At 38.5% G+C, this 15,884-nt stretch overlaps 1 protein-coding gene across 1 annotated transcript in view; it reads right to left on the bottom strand.

Moving 5' to 3' along the window:
• Nucleotides 1-15,884, bottom strand: part of GSG1L (GSG1 like) — a 370,570-nt gene that overhangs the window by 151,769 nt on the left and 202,917 nt on the right. The window contains exon 3 of the mRNA XM_074282771.1: nucleotides 4,826-4,978. Coding sequence (XP_074138872.1) covers nucleotides 4,826-4,978 — 153 coding nt within the window. The remainder of the gene's footprint in view (nucleotides 1-4,825; nucleotides 4,979-15,884) is intronic.

The following is a 15,884-nucleotide window of genomic DNA, read 5'->3' as shown; positions in this document are numbered from 1 at the left end:
CAGACCATGACACTTCCTGAGGATGGATGATCATGGCAGTGAGTTTAAAAAAATTATGGAAGTTCTCTCTCCTCCTACTTATTCCCTTTCCTCTCCCTTCTCTTTCCTTTCTCTCTCCCTTTTCCTATACCTCTCCCTTTCTCTTCTTTCTCTCTGCATCTCTCCTCTCTCTCTCCTCCTCTCTTCCTCTCCCTCCACCTCCCCATGTTCTCCCTCCTTCATTCCCTTTCTCCCTCCAAAGGTGTGTCTTTCTCTCCCTGTTTTTCTCTTTCTCTCCCTTAATTCATTTCCTCTCTCTTCTATCTTCCTTCCCTCTCTCCTCCCCTTTCTTTCTTCCTTTCCTTATCTTCCTCACTAGTGATTAAGTCTTCTGAAGATAATTTGAAAATCATTATGAGTTTCTACAATGTGGGGAAAACACTAGAACCAAAGTGGGGGAGAGTTAACAGTTCTCCTACAAAAGTAACAGTCACAAAGAAACAGGGAGGAACAACACTGCCACAGTGATAGAGATTCACATCTCTGCTATGACAAGAAAAAAAGGTATAAAACCAGCTACAGACATTAAAAAATGGAATGAGATGCTTCAAGAAGTAGTGAATTCCCCTATCACTCACTAAAGGTCTTCAAACAGTGACAGTGCCACTTACTGGGATTTTTATAGACCTGATTTGTAGTTTGGAAAGGGTTGGTTCAGACCTCAAAGGTCACTTTCTGTTCTCTGAAAATCTTACCAAATACAGAGCTTGAAGAGAGAATGTAGGGTTGGGAAAGAGCAAACTGTGCCAGTGCTAGAGAAGGATTTCACAAAAGGTCTTCCAAGACTTTTGTCCACTGCTGTCAGCTGTGGAGGATGGAATTTCCTCCCACAATCATTCCTCCATTTCATTTTCCTTGCTTTTCCAAGGGTGATTCCCACTTCTTATCAAGGTATGGATCAATTTTCTTCAGTATTGAGAGTTAAGAAATCCAAGCACATAGTTCCTAATCCCTGAAGGCCAGCTTCCTATGCAGAAGACTGTGCTGGACAGCAGAGAGGAATGGCTAGTAGAAGAACCTGTTCTCTGCAGCTGAAAATAGGAGCAGCTGAAAAATAATTGTGCCAGTGCTTCTATTAGGCTGCTAAGAGAGCATGATATGGTAGCCAGGGAAAGCTGGCCTTGGGATGAGGAAGGCATGGATTCAAGTCTCACTGTGATATGTACCCAGAGTGAAATGACTTCTCATTGACTGCAAGACTTCTGAATCCCTAAGCTGACTGAATGTGAAGATGCTTTGGAGAGAGAACAATTCAAAAAGGACAACAGACAAAGAACTACTTTTAAGTAAATGAGTAAAAGGCAATGCTTGACCTTTTGAAAGGTTAACAAAAGCCCCAGAGCCAGAGCCTCTGTAGGGAACTTACCTGCTGGACATGTTAATACCAGTGCCTATACCTGCAGAGACTGCTAAAAGCACCTTCCTTAGTGAGGTCATTCTCCATCTCTCCTTCCCCAAAGTCTCTTCACATTTACACAATAGAAAAGGCTCAAAGGTTTCTCAGCCAATCAGGAATCAGTTTGCTCTTCACATAAGAAAAACAAAGTGGGCCAGAATATTATTCAAGGACTCACTACTCTCTCCAACCCGAGTCAAAGGAGTATTACATAATGAAGAGATAGAGGTTGAAATATATGAGGGAGTTATATCCATGATAACTACCCTTGAACTTCTTTCCCTTCCACCACCTTTGTGTGTGTGTATGTGTATGCTGTTCAGAACTGTCTGTATTGGTCAGGGTTCATGGCTCCTGCTGCTCCATTATTCCCACACACTGTGAATCAGTATAGGAAGCAAGCAATGATGAATCAGAGAAGTTAGAACTGGTCTAGCATGGCTAGTCTGAATTATACAATGGAGCACATTTTTTGGCTTCCAAGAGCAATTGTCTCCAATCTTTATATATAGCTATAAATATGTATGTGTTATAGTACTGTTAATTATGTATGTATAAAACTTGGGCCAAAAATCAAAAGAAGATGAAATTTAAAAAAGAAAAAAAAACATTTGATTTTAAAATCAATAGGATTTTAAACTAGAATTTACCTAGTAGGGCAACTAAGTTAGGACTGTGAGTTAGGAAATTTTCTCTAGGACCTCTGTGGAGGATAACTGGAGGGGGGAGAGACTTGAGGCAAAGATGTTAATTAGGAGCAATAGTTCAGGTGAGAGGTAATGAGGACCTGAACCAGAGTGTCTGCTATGTGAGTAGAGAAGGGAACAAAGGAAAGAGATGTTACAGAGAAGAAACTTTCAAGACTTGGCAACTGATTGGATATGTGCTGAGAATGAGAATAAGGATCTGAGGACAACACTGATGTTGAACTTTGATGACTAGAAGGCTTGTGGGGCCTTTGATAGAAACAGGGATGCTCAGAAGAAGAGAATGTTTGGAGGAGAGGATAATGTAAGGAGATAAGTGATTCAGATTACAATTGAATTCTGTACCAGTTAATTCTGTGTGATTCACTCTGTCCCACTGAAAAATGACACAGAGGTTGTGTCACCAGCCACTGCACTGGAACAAAGAACCTGTCCCGCCTGGGGATACCTGCCACAGCCTCACAGTGACTTAACAGGCAGCATGTAAGTACATTGCGGAAGGATGAGGAATTTTTCCTTTGTAATTGCCGGTGTGGATATCTGGGAGAAGTAGCATTATGAGTGTTCTGAAGGGTCTATGCTTGGTAGAGAACATTTGAGGGTGAGAGATTGCAGTTCCAGAAAAGATCAAAAGTAAGGAGGTGTGGGGTGGCAGAGCAGGGGCCATAATGATGAATGGGATGGTTATCCCAGGGAGAAGAGGATATTATTTTCAATTAGTTGATCATGGAGCCCATGGGATCATACCAAGGCCTCCATTTTAGAGACTGTCCTAGAGAAGAGTCTTTAAGGGTAAAGGACACTGTAGCATCCTGAAACTGTGGATCTGGTCCAACACATCACATAACTGATCCTGAGGACTTCGGCATCTGGTTCAATTAGATGTTGCGCTATAAGGTCATTATGAAGTGAGAACAATAGAGCTCATAGTTATGACAATCAAAATTTATATTTGCCTTAAGGTTTGCAAAGTATTTTAAATTACCTAATTTCTTTTGATCCTTACACCACAAAACAGGTGCTATTATTATCCCCATTTTACAGACAAGAAAATTGAAAATTAGTTAAAAAGAGAGCAGCTGTATTGTAAGTCATAATATTTAGATTCTAATTCAAATTTTCATACGAACTCGGTAGTATAATGTTGAGCCAAATCAATTTTCCTTTCTAAACTCCAGTTGTCTCAATTGTGGGAGAAGGTTGAACCAGATGACTTCCAAGCTCCCCTTTCCAGCTCTGACAATCTGTTCTTATGTAGGGTATGGCTGTCTTTATCTTCCTGCACTCAATTCCTCCAATAAATTCTGCAGTTGCCTCAGTTTCCTGGGACTCTTCTGAACTGGGGAATACCCTCCCTTGCCATGGCTTCAGTCCAGATCCACACCCTGAGTCTCTTGACTCTGTGATCCTCAGTGCTCATTTTCCAGATTTGTAGAGAGTCTCCTGCTGACTGGCAGATGTGTAAACATTCCTAGGGCTTCTTCATGCCCTTTACAAGCATTTGCTATATTTAAGCTGTTCGACACTTCCTAAACTTCTTAACTTTCTTATTTTTCCTGTTGAAGCAGACAAAACACTCAGAAGCTTAGCTATTTTCGAATCATCACTAATTGCATCTCCTGTCTTCTCAAGTAGTATATTTTCTTTCTAGTGTTTATTTTCTTCCAGACACATTTATAAAATTCTATCTTACTCCTACTTGCCCTTTTGGTCTCATTTAACCATCTGTTGGTGTATATATCTAAGTTTCTTTTTCCTTGTAGCCTTACTGTATTATCATATTCTTAATTAAAGAGGAAATGTGAGATAAGAGAGGATTGGACTAGAAATCAAAATGACCAGGTTAGAGTCACAAAACCATACCAGGTATGGTCCCTGATTACCTCATTTGAAGAATAGAAATAGCAGTACTTAAACAGCCTGATTTGTGTGAGGTGAAAGTGATATAGAAATACAAACTTATGATTTCTCTGCTCTCTCCTCACAGACTTTTTTGCCTGCTGTCTTTTCTCAGAGAGACCAAAGTGTCCTAAATGATTTATTTAAAGAAAAAAAATGGATGAGTTATGGAGTTTTAGCAGTAAGGATTTTTGGCAGAGAATTCCTTTTTTTTCTTGTTTTTCAACTTTTTATTTTCAAAATATATGCATAGATAATTTTCAACATTCACCCTCGGGAAACCTTGTGTTCCAAATTTTTTCTCTCCCTCTTCCCCCATCCCTCCCTTAGAGATCAAGTAATCCAATATATATTAAACATGTACAATTCTTCTATACATATTTCCACATTTATCATGCTGCACAAGAAGAATCAGATCAAAAAGGAAAAAGGAGAAAAAAATAAGCAAAACAACAACAAAAAGGTGAAAATGTCATGTTGTGATCCACATTCAATCTCCATAGTCTTCTCTCTGGAGGAAGATGACTTTTCCATCACAAGTCTATTGGGATTGGCCTGAATCACTCATTGTTGAAAAGAGCCACATAGATTAGAATTAATCATCATATAATCTTGTTGCTGTGGACAATGTTCTCTTGGTTCTAATCACTTCCCTTAGCATCAGGAGAACTCTTTTCTTAAAAACTCTGATCTGAGTTTGGGATAAGCTTATATGCAAAGGTATAACCAATTCATTGCATTTGCTTTTTTTCCCTCATATTCAAAAACTAGAAAGGTCTTTTACCTGACAGCACAGTGAAGACAGCAGCAAAGGCGTTGAGCTTGAGCCCATCTATGACGTTACTAGAGTGGAAGAGCTCTAGACACATGAGACTGAATCCGACGACCAAGAGAAGGATGTATAGCACTTCTGAAACCACAGACAGCCAAAGCACACCTGCAACATACAAGAGCAGAAAAACAAGCTTCTTTAGTGACCTTCTTTCCCACAATTACAATGTTAGGAGAAGAGAATCCTGGCTACCTCGGATCTCCTCCTTTCCCATCCTCCCCAAACTACTGTCCACTATCGTCTCTCCTGAGATTTCAAAGCTGCATTGAGCAAAATAAAAACCTTTGAGCCAGATGGGGAATGCTGATGGAGAGATTGATGTACTGGGATAAGGAGAAACATGGATACCCCCAGGTAAGAAAGTATTTTATACTTCCAAAAGGGAAAGGCTAGTCCTCATCACCCCATACTCATCTAATCAGGAAGAGATAAACCTTAGAATATTTATAATTTGCCCCCCGAAAAGGGAAGGATTAATCCCTAAAATCACCTAGAATTAACCCCTCAAACAAAGAGGAACCATAAGCCTTTGGGAATTCAGAATTAATCATCACCCAAATAAGGAGGACTAACACTCATCCCCTATCTCACAAAGGAGGGAGGGAATCAGCTTTAGGTTACTTGCATTTTCCTAAGGCAACTCCCACCCGTCTTAGCCCCACAAGCAAGGAAGAGGCTCAGCCCAGTTCTCCTTGAACCAATTCCCCAGAGAGGTGAGCATTAGTCTTAGATCACTCAAAACAGAAAGGCAAAGGGAGAGAGCTTAGCTTAGCTTACTCAGAACCAATTCTCCCATCAGAGGAGAACCAGCCATCAAGTGACCTTGAACTGACTCCCTTCCAGTCCCAAGGCATCCAAAAATAATCCCTGAAATATGGAGGCCAACTCCAAGTCACAAATTATTTGCTACAGAATTTCCAAGTTAGAAGATACCTAAGTAGCCAATCTATACCTGAAAAAAAAATCCTCTTAACAAGAATACATCAAATACTTCAAAACAGTGACTATATCTCTTTTTAGTCTTCTCTACTCCAGGATAGGTGTCTCTAGTTGCTTCAGCTGATCCTCCAATGACATGGCCTCAAGGTCCATTATCATTTTATTTTATCAACATATTTCTTAAAATGTGTCCATTGAAGAACTTAGTACTGCTGATGTGACCTGATCAGGAGAGGACAGGAGGCTTATCACACAGTGCCTCTCAATGTAGCTTAAAATCACCTTTATTTCTCAGTCACCATTATCACACTGCTGATGCACATTGAGTCCATTAAAACTCCCAGATCTCCTATCAGGAAAGATAGCCACCATGTCATAACTATTTTTATAATAATACTAAGGTATTTTCATTTCTAATGTGGTAAATGTTAGTAGAAATGGCCCACATAAAGAAAAAACTTGTGGGCTTTTTGGGGATAATTTTTAATAAGAGAAAGTGAACTGCAGAGTAAAAAGTTGGAGAATAATGGGGTAAGGTAACAGACCATTACTGATGACCTCTCTAGAATTTAGTCTTGAGCCTTTGTAAGTAAGGGACCTGAGCACTTGAAAGATTGTCTACACTTCTACTCTATTCCTAACTCTCCTGGGCACTTTGAGTGTCCTTAAACAAGTTTTCTATACCCTGATTCCTCCATCTATAAAGTAGCAATAAATTTCTGCCATCCTGCCCGCTTCTCAAGAATACTGTGGGGATAACAGAGATTCTGAGTCAAGTGCATTGAGGAAAACTGATTCTTTATAAACACAGACTTCTTGTGTGTAGGAGAAAAGGCAGTTTAGCATTGGATCTATAATGGAAGGCCTGGTTTGAATTACAGCTCCACTATTTGCTGACCATATGACTTGATCGCCATAGGACTCAGTTTCCTTCTCTGTAAGAAGAAAGGATTACAGTAAATGGTTTCCAAGTTTCCTTCGCACTCTAAATGCTCCAAGATCATGTAGTTCAACCCTCTCATGTTACCAGAGCAGAACCTGAGTCTCAGAGACATAAAGCTTACATTGGTAGACTGTAAGCTCCTCGAGGGCAGCCACTATTTTGTCTTTTTATCCCCACTGCCTAACATACTGCCTAGAACATACCAGGGACTCAATAGATGCTTGTCAAATTGAATTGAAAGCAATTTGCTCAAGGTTAGTGGCCAGGTCTCCAGAATTCCAAGTCAGCATTCTTGTGTTATATTCATGCTCCTCTGCCAGCATCACATCACATTGGAAGCCATGGCAAAGCCAGACTCCTTTTACTGGCTCGGGGTCCACTGGCAGAGCAGAGATTTGCCTCTCTGTTCTTTTTGCCACACACTCACCTACATACAAGAAAGGAACACTCTTAGTATTGGAAAAGATGAGTAACACTGAATCCTCAGAGCTTTCATGTATTTTAGGTGTGTAACCATTATCTAGTTTATAACTAAGCTTTCAGAGAATGAAAATGGCAAGCATATGGAATAATTCATCCATCCAGGAAACATTTAGTGAGGTATTGTGTAGGAGCTGAAGATATAACTTCAAAAAATAAAACGATCCTTATTTTCAAGGAATTTGCATTTTATTTGGGGAGACAATAAGCACATATGTAAGTATGTACAGAATAAAGATTAATCAATCAACCAATATTTATTAACTGCTTAAGTATATGCCAAGTGTTGTGTTCATTTCTGGGTATACAAAAAAGATTCCCTCAAGGAGCTTGCAATCTAAGAATAAATGCGTATTAATGAATACAAGGTAGTTAGGGAAGGGGGATTTTAGCATTTGGAGGACATATTATGTGCATGGATACATTAAGGCTTTAGATTTAAGCCAAGATAAGACTTCTGAATAAGGGACCCAAGTCCTGGAGCTTAATTATATTATATTAACTAATTTGGATGATATTGTCTTTGTTCTAAGAAGCTTAGCAACTAGGGCTGAGAATGTTTTTCCAAGAAAATTGAGTAGTATATCTGAGAGAACAAAACAGAGGAGGAAGCTTCTGCTAGTACCAGAGCAAGAGTCTTTCTGACTTTGTTTTGTATTGTTAAGTGAATAAATTATGCTCATAGGTTTTAAGTTTAAAAAACGTTTGGCAACAACCTAGCTGGGGGTTTCAGATGAGCCAGAACCTGAGGGCAAGTGAAGCAGTGTCTAGTAGTGATATATCCAACATAGAACACACCTGTCTGTCAGAGACTGTGCTACCTGTGTTAATAAGAATTGCATGATAGCATCACTGGAGGTATGAGTTGTCCCTTACACACTAATGCCCTGTTTCCACATGTTCCCTATGTATGTTACCTACAGGGGTGCAACTTAGTCTCATATTTTCCATGTATGTTGTCTATGTCAATTCTTCCCACTTATCCTGTGTGTATCTGTAGGAGAGCACCTCTAGCTTATGGGGGGAAAGTGTTCTTTTTGTCATAATATTTTTTTTAATTAAAGCTTTTTATTTTCAAAATATATGGATTTTCAACATTCACTCTTACAAAATCTTGTTTTCTAAATTTTTTTCCGTCCCTTCCCCCTACTGCCTCCCCTAGATGGCAAGTAGACTAATATATATTAAACATGTGCAATTCTTCTATACATATTTCCACAAATATCATGCTGCACAAGAAAAATCAGATCAAAAAGGAAAAAAATGAGAAAGAAAACAAAATGTAAGCAAATGACAACAAAAAAGTGAAAATTCTATATTGTGATCTACACTCAGTTCCCACATCCTCTCTCTGGGTATGAATGGCTCTCTTCATCACAAGATCATTGGAACTGCCCTGACTCATCTAATTGTTGAAGAGAGCCGTGTCCATCAGAATTGATCATCATATAATCTTACTGTTGCCATGTATAATGATCTTCTGGTTCTGTTCATTTCACTTGGTATCAGTTCATGTAAGTCTCTCCAGACCTCTCTAAAATCATCCTGAACTCATTCCATAACATTCATATACCACAATTTATTCAGCCATTCTCCAGCTGATGGGCATCCACTCAGTTTCCAGTTTCTTGCCACTACAAAGACGGCTGCCGCAAATATTTTTGCACATGTGGGTCGCTTTCCCTCCTTTCTGATCTCTTTGGAATACAAGCTCAGTAAAAATATTGCAGGATCAAAGGGATATACAGTTTGATAGCCCTTTGGGCACAGGGAAAAGGTATTCTTTATACTTTTATTATTAGCAGCTATTTAGAGCAGTAGATAGAGTTCCAGGTCTAGAATCAGGAAGATGACTTCAAATCTGGCCACAGGCAGACCATTTTAGTAATATAAAAATAGTAATAAAAGTTATTTTTTGAAAAAAAGAATCATATTCTTTTTGTTTTCAAAAAGTTCTAGCATTTATTATCAATGAGCTGGAGTATTTCTGCTGCAATGCTTCTTATTCTTATTAACAGAACCAATTAAATGGGATTTGGGAATATAGTAACAAATAGATTTTTTTGTGACATGACTAACTGCCTTGCTCAGACTTCATCAGAGAGAAAAAGCTGTTGCACAAAATCCCTTGCCTGATCACTACTAGCTGTGTGAGTTGTCTTTTCACCTCTATTTGCTCTTGTTTCTTCACTTGTAAAATAAAGATAATTAACACCTACCTTACCTAGTTGTTGTGAGGATCAAATGAGAAATAGTATAAAAGGCTTAGTGCAATACCTGGCACAGAGTAGGCTCTTTATAAATGCTTCTTCCCTTACCTTTTTTCTTTCCATACTTTTCCCCTTTCACATTTATTATTCCATTTCATTGAATGACTTTGCTTTGAACTAACTAAGCTTTGGCTTAGTATTTAAGGGTAATCACAATGACAGACTCTTGAGTTAAAGTTTTAAGTATATAGACCCACAGAAAACATTTTCTCTTGAGTAGTCATCCACTAGGAGAACAAAGAAGGAAGAATCCAGACAGCCAAATCCAACTGACTCTTAAAACATGATGCCTTATATATTCCCTAGGTTCCGGAATTCAATGTCCCAATGATGAAGAGGTGAGAGATCAAAATCCAAGCACATTGTGCACTGAAGCTCCATTCTTTTCCTCCATGGACATCCTATTTGGCCAAGTAAATGTGGATCAAACAACATGTGCATGAACCAGGAACACTAAGGCTTCTGCCCATTCTGATATAGGCAGCCTCTACCTTGGGAGCAATTTGTACCATGTTAAGGGATTTTAAGGCTCTGAGAAATTATTTTGTGTGTGTGTATATGTGTGTGTGCATGTAAAAATATCACATCTCCTGGACACTTCCCTGGATTTCTGCACTAGAATAATGTGCTCCTGGCAACCTAAATTCTGTTAAAACACCCACTGGCACTGCACACCCACAGCAGCAAAGACCTCTTACTGGGCATAGCTCCCATTAGGCACTGGAGAGACAATGCCTAAAAAATTCAGGGTCATCCCTGCACCATCCCCATGTGAAGCATGGAATTCAAAGCTGGCACCACCCCCTTCTCCTAATAACAGGATTCTTCCTCTTCAACCACATTCACTCTACAGTGGCTGTCAATGCAGAGAGACAATAGGATAAAAACCAAACAATTCCCTGTGGATCTTCCCGTGTACCCCTTTCCTTCTTCTGGAGCTCTCTGAGGACCTTTGAGACTTCTCCTGCTCTCCCCCTCTGCTAATTCTCAATATTTCTTTTACTCCAAATTCCCTTTAAAGACGCTTGCTGTGACTGCCTGCCGAGCTTTCACAAAACCCTTTTTGTAACCTCCCCCAGCAAACCTGCTCACCCACATTGGTTTATCTCTGCCAAACATAACCAACCCTGGATGTGCTCCATCCATGACATAGTCTTCCTCCTCCTCTTCTTTCCACCTGCTCTGCCTGGGTCCTGCCTTCGGGATCCATTTCATTTCCTCTCTTCCCCATCCTTCTTTCCACTTCCCTAGAACTGGACCATTTTAACTTAGGATACTTCGACACCAAACATCAGAGCTGGGAAGGACTTGAGAACCTGAATGTTTGAGTAGGAAGAGTAGGAATCAGCACACCAGCACTAAGAGCTTAGAACCCAGAAAGGCAGAGGTAAAAAGAACCTTATAAAAGTAAGCTAATTCACACCCTCATTTTACAGATGAGGAAAACATGTCTCAGAGAGAAGAGAGCTGTTTCAAAATTTTCCTCTATATTATTTTGCTTGGTTATCTATATTATTTGTTATATGGGATGGCTCTCTGAGAGGAGAGAGTTAAGGCAGAATGAAGAACATTTTAATTATATAAAAAGATAGTAAAATCTATTTTTAAAAGAATCAGATTTGTTTTGATTTCAGAAAGTTCTGCCATTTATTAGCAATGAGTATTTCTGCCAAAATGCTTCTTCTCCTTATTACGACAACCAATTAGATGGAATTTGGGAATATGGTGCCCAGTAGATTCTTTGTGACATGACTAACTGACTTATTCAGTCTTCATCAGAGAGGAAAAGCTGTTGCACAGATTCTCCAGCCTGGTCAACTTGTGTAGCCTTGGTGGTTCAGTCCTTGTTCCTATGTCCACAGTGCCTCCAGACCAGGAAGCACAACTAACTCTAATCAGCAGAACTGAACTTGACTTGAGTGGCTTTCTTTCTGTGCTTTCCATAATAAATCCTGGAAAGATAAATACTGTCCACTCCCCTTTTAGTACTCCCTCAGTCCTGATTTCTAGCAGATCTGGGCTGGGGCTGGACTTACACTCAAAATACTGAGGATAAAAAATTGGGGGAGCTCTGTTTTGGGTTAATGCCTAAATGGAAGGGGACCTGTCTAATCTTATCCCCTCATTTTATATAGCAAGAAACTGACACTAAGAAAGGAAAAGTGACTCACACAGAACAGCATAGTCAATTAATCAATGAGAAAGAATTTATTAAGTACCTACAAAGTCCCAGGTCCTGTGTTAGGTAATAGGGCTACAAATGCAAAACTGAAGCAGTCCCTGTTTTTAATGAACTTGTGCGTATGTATGTTTGTGTGTGTGTGTGTGTGTATACACATATAGACATAAAATACATGCCCATATAAAATGAGCAAATATAAAAATACAAAATATAAAAAATAAATATATGCAAATTAATAAAAGGATTTTTTTTATTTATTTATTTTTTGAGGATGGAAAGGCACTAGCAACTACTGGGATGAAGAAAGACTCATGTGAGCAAACTTTTAAAGGAAATATTTTTTCCCTTTTTATTCTGAACCCAGCAAATATCAACAAAGGATATATAAAATTGTGAATCTCTAAGAAGTGCAGATTGATTTTTTTTCCAAGTCTACATTAAATAACATCACTATTATGTTTGTTTGTAACCCTTCTAAACTTCCTTCTGCTCTCTCCTGTGTTTTTAATATTTTAATGACAATTTTCTTTTTCTATCACTACCATAATCTCCATCCCCTCACAACAACTTTACTCAGGGGAAAAAAAAAAAAAAAAACAAACATTGGTCATGCTTGAAAATATACACCTTACTTTGCCCCTCTAGTCCATCATCTATCAGCCAGGAGGAAATAAGTTATAATCATGATAAGTTCTTAGTTTTTTTAATTCAATCATTCCCTAATTAATGGACACCTGCTTTGTTTTTAATTTTTTTTTTTTTTTGGCTGAGGCAACTGGGGTTAAGTGACTTGCCCAAGGTCACACAGCTAGGAAGTGTTAAGTGTCTGAGACCAGATTTGAACTCGGGTCCTCCTGACTTCAGGGCTGGTGCTCTATCCACTGCCCCACCTAGCTGCCCCAGGGCAGTTCTTGCTACAGCAAAGAGTGCTGCCATAAATATTTTTAAACTTACAGGTTCTTCTTGACTTTTGGGGGGTTACGTGCCTAGTAGTGATATTACTAGGACAAAGGAAATGCAGAGTTTAGTTTCTTCTGGGGCATAATTCTAAACTGTTTTCCAGAATGGCTAGATCCATTTACAACTCCACCCACAGTGTATTAAGGTATCTGACTTCCCACAGTTCTTCCATTAATCAGGATATTCCCTTTTTGTCATTTTTGGCAGCCTAAAAAGTGTGAAGTAGAACTTCAGGGTTGTTTTTAATGTGCATTTATTTTATTGTTAGTTATTTAGAGTATTTTTTTTTCATAAGTCTGAATAGCTTGAGTTTCTCCTTTTGGAACATGTCTATTCATTTCCTTTGATGATTTGTCCATTGGGAAATGGATCTTGTTCTTGCTATAATGAACTCCTGTTTGAGGGAACTTGTTCTACCATGTCAGCACCTTCTCTGAAAATTATAATTTTTTTAACCCAAAGCACTATGAGGTTAAGTGATTTACGGAGGGTGACATAGGCAATTTGTGGCACAGATATATTTGATACACACACATATACATTCACACCTATCCACACACCTATCCCTGCTAACTCCTCTACTTTAATTCTGCTCCTTAACTTTTTTCTCCCTTGTTTTCTTCCCTCACTTCCCATCCCTCCCCCTTATTTCTTTATTGATTTTGGAGGGTGCTATATCTTTCATGGTATACATGTAGCATTGCCTATTTATTCATTCCCAATGTGAATAGGTTTTCAGAACTATGAGTCCTCCTCTCCACTTTAATGCCTCTGTGTTTATTCTTCTTCTACATCTCATTTATACAGATCTTTTTTTCAAGCTATCCAATGTAATCCATGTTAAAAACAATTTATCCATGTTAACTTCTTTGAAATTAATCTTAAATATTGGATTTATACGTTAAATTTTCAATTGAGTTCAGTTTTGGTGAAAATTCTGAAAATCTACAAGTTCCTTGAATGTCTTTTTTTCATTCAATATTATAATTTTGGTAGATATATTTTTGGCTACAGGCCTAGTTCTTTTGATTGCCAATGTATATGATTCCTGGACCTGCAGTCTTTTATTGTGGCTACTAATAAGTCCTGCACAATTCGAATTGTAGCTGCAGCATATTTGAATTGCTTTTTTCCTCATTTCTTGTGCAATTTTCTCTTTGACCTGGGGATTTTCAAATTTGACAATAATATTCCTATGTGTTTTTTTCTGTTTCTATTTTCCCCCCATATTCTATCACTCCAGGACAATTTTCTTGGGTTATTTCTTACATTATTGTGTTGAGGTTATTATTATTTTTTGGTCACAGCTTTCAGGTAGTCCAATTATTCTTATATTTTCTTTTCTTGATTCTTCAGATCTTTTGTTTTTCTTATGATATTTCACATTTGGTTCTAAAATTTTTTCATTTTTTATATTGTTTTGTTATTTTTTGATTTCGTATAACTTTACTGGCTTCCCTTTGCTCAATTCTGATTTTCAAAGAGTTATTTTCATCTTTAAGACTCTATCTATTTTTCTACTTGGATGATTTTTTTTTTCATAATCTTGTTTTTCTTGGATGGCTTTTGTTTATTCTTTTGGTTTTTCCTCAGTGTTTCTCATTTAATTTTAAATTTTTTAAGTTCTAGAAATTCTCTTTGGGCAGGCAGAAAAAGTTGTTTGTTTGTTTGTTTTTTATTTCAATGTCCTCCTCTGAAGATGAACTTTATTCTCTGTTCCCTATTCCCATAGCAACTTTCTATGGTTAAGTTCTTTCTTCTTTGCAGATTCATTTTTTTTAATGAGAAGTATAGTGTAAAGCACCTCTAATCATGGGGTGGGGGAATAATACATCTAGCTTCACTTCAGATCTTCCCTCTGACTAGGAACCCCAAATCAGGGACTCCTATAAGTACCAGCAGCATCCCTGCCCCACAGCTTCTGCACCTGATGTGCTAGTTTCTTCTTCCCAGAGCCATCTCTGAAGCACAGCAAGGCCTTCCCAGACTCAGATGCCTGACTCTTCACACAGAGGCAGAGTGGCTCCTGCTGAGGTTCCAGTCAAACACAGCTAATCCCAGGGATATTTCCATTGAACTAGCCTGGAGGTGTTTATACTTCTCATGGGTTAATCCCCCAGTCTGGGATCTTTCTTCAGGGCTTATTGGATTATACCAGGAGGACCCCTGTTCTGCTGCAAGTCTTGATTTTCACCAATCTATGTTGCCCTCAGGCACAAATGTATTCTTTTTGTGGAAGAAATCTGGAGAGCTTGAAATTTACCAGCCTATTCTGCCATTTTCCCAGAATCTCTCCATTTTGTTGTTTCTTGATTTCTCATAAAGTCATTAGTTTCCATTTGCTCAATTCTAACTTTTAAGGAACTATTTTCCTCAGACTTTGGTAATCCTTTTGTGCCTCTTTTCTCATTTGGTTAGTTTTTCTTTTTAAAGCATTCTTCTCCTCAACTTTTTTGTCTTTCCTTTTGCATCACTTTCATTTCTCTTCCCATTTTTCCTCTATCTCTCTTACTTAATTTTCAAAATTCCTTGTGAGTTCTTCCACGGCCTAGAACTAATTGTTATTTTTGTTGGCAACTTTGGATATAGGAGCTTTGATTTCGTTGTGTTCTTCTGAGTATGTGATTTGATCTTCCTTGTCACCATAGTAACTTTCTATGTCAGAAATTTTTTCTATTGTTTGCTCATTTTCTCAGCATTTTACTCAGCCTTTAACTCTTTGTTAAAATAGGGTTCTATTTCTAGGGTAAAAGGATGCAAAGTTCCTAGATTTGGGGGTTTTGTGGCTATTCTCAGAGATCCTTCTAGGGATCTGTAAGTTTTCATTTTTTCAAGGTGTTATGATTCAAGAAGAAGTGTGTTTGAGGTACCACGAGCACTTTTCTTCCCCAGAACTATGGGAAGGGTCCCTGCTCCATTATGGTTGTAAAGTGTGCTGAAGCCATTGCTACTGCTATCCCCAATTTAGTGGCTCCCAAAGCCCATTCCTGTTTTGGTGGGGCTGGGGTTGTCTATGGCAGGACTGTGCTGTACTCTCACCCTGCTGCAAAAGAGCTTTCCTACTGATCTTCTAAAATGTCTTCAGCTGGAAAATTATTCCATGCCATCTTTTTTGTGGCTTCTGATGCTCTAAAATTAGTTGATTTAGGAATTAAATTAGGAATGTGGAGGGTTTGAAGGAGGGCTCAGATGTGTCCTTGTGTTTACTCTGCCATCTTGGCTCTGCCTCCCCCACTC

This window comes from Sminthopsis crassicaudata, chromosome 1 (assembly GCF_048593235.1).
Source record: "Sminthopsis crassicaudata isolate SCR6 chromosome 1, ASM4859323v1, whole genome shotgun sequence".
In the NCBI taxonomy this organism is placed as follows: domain Eukaryota; kingdom Metazoa; phylum Chordata; class Mammalia; order Dasyuromorphia; family Dasyuridae; genus Sminthopsis; species Sminthopsis crassicaudata.
Note: the sequence above shows the minus strand (reverse complement) of the source record. Positions and strands in the feature narration are given on the sequence as shown.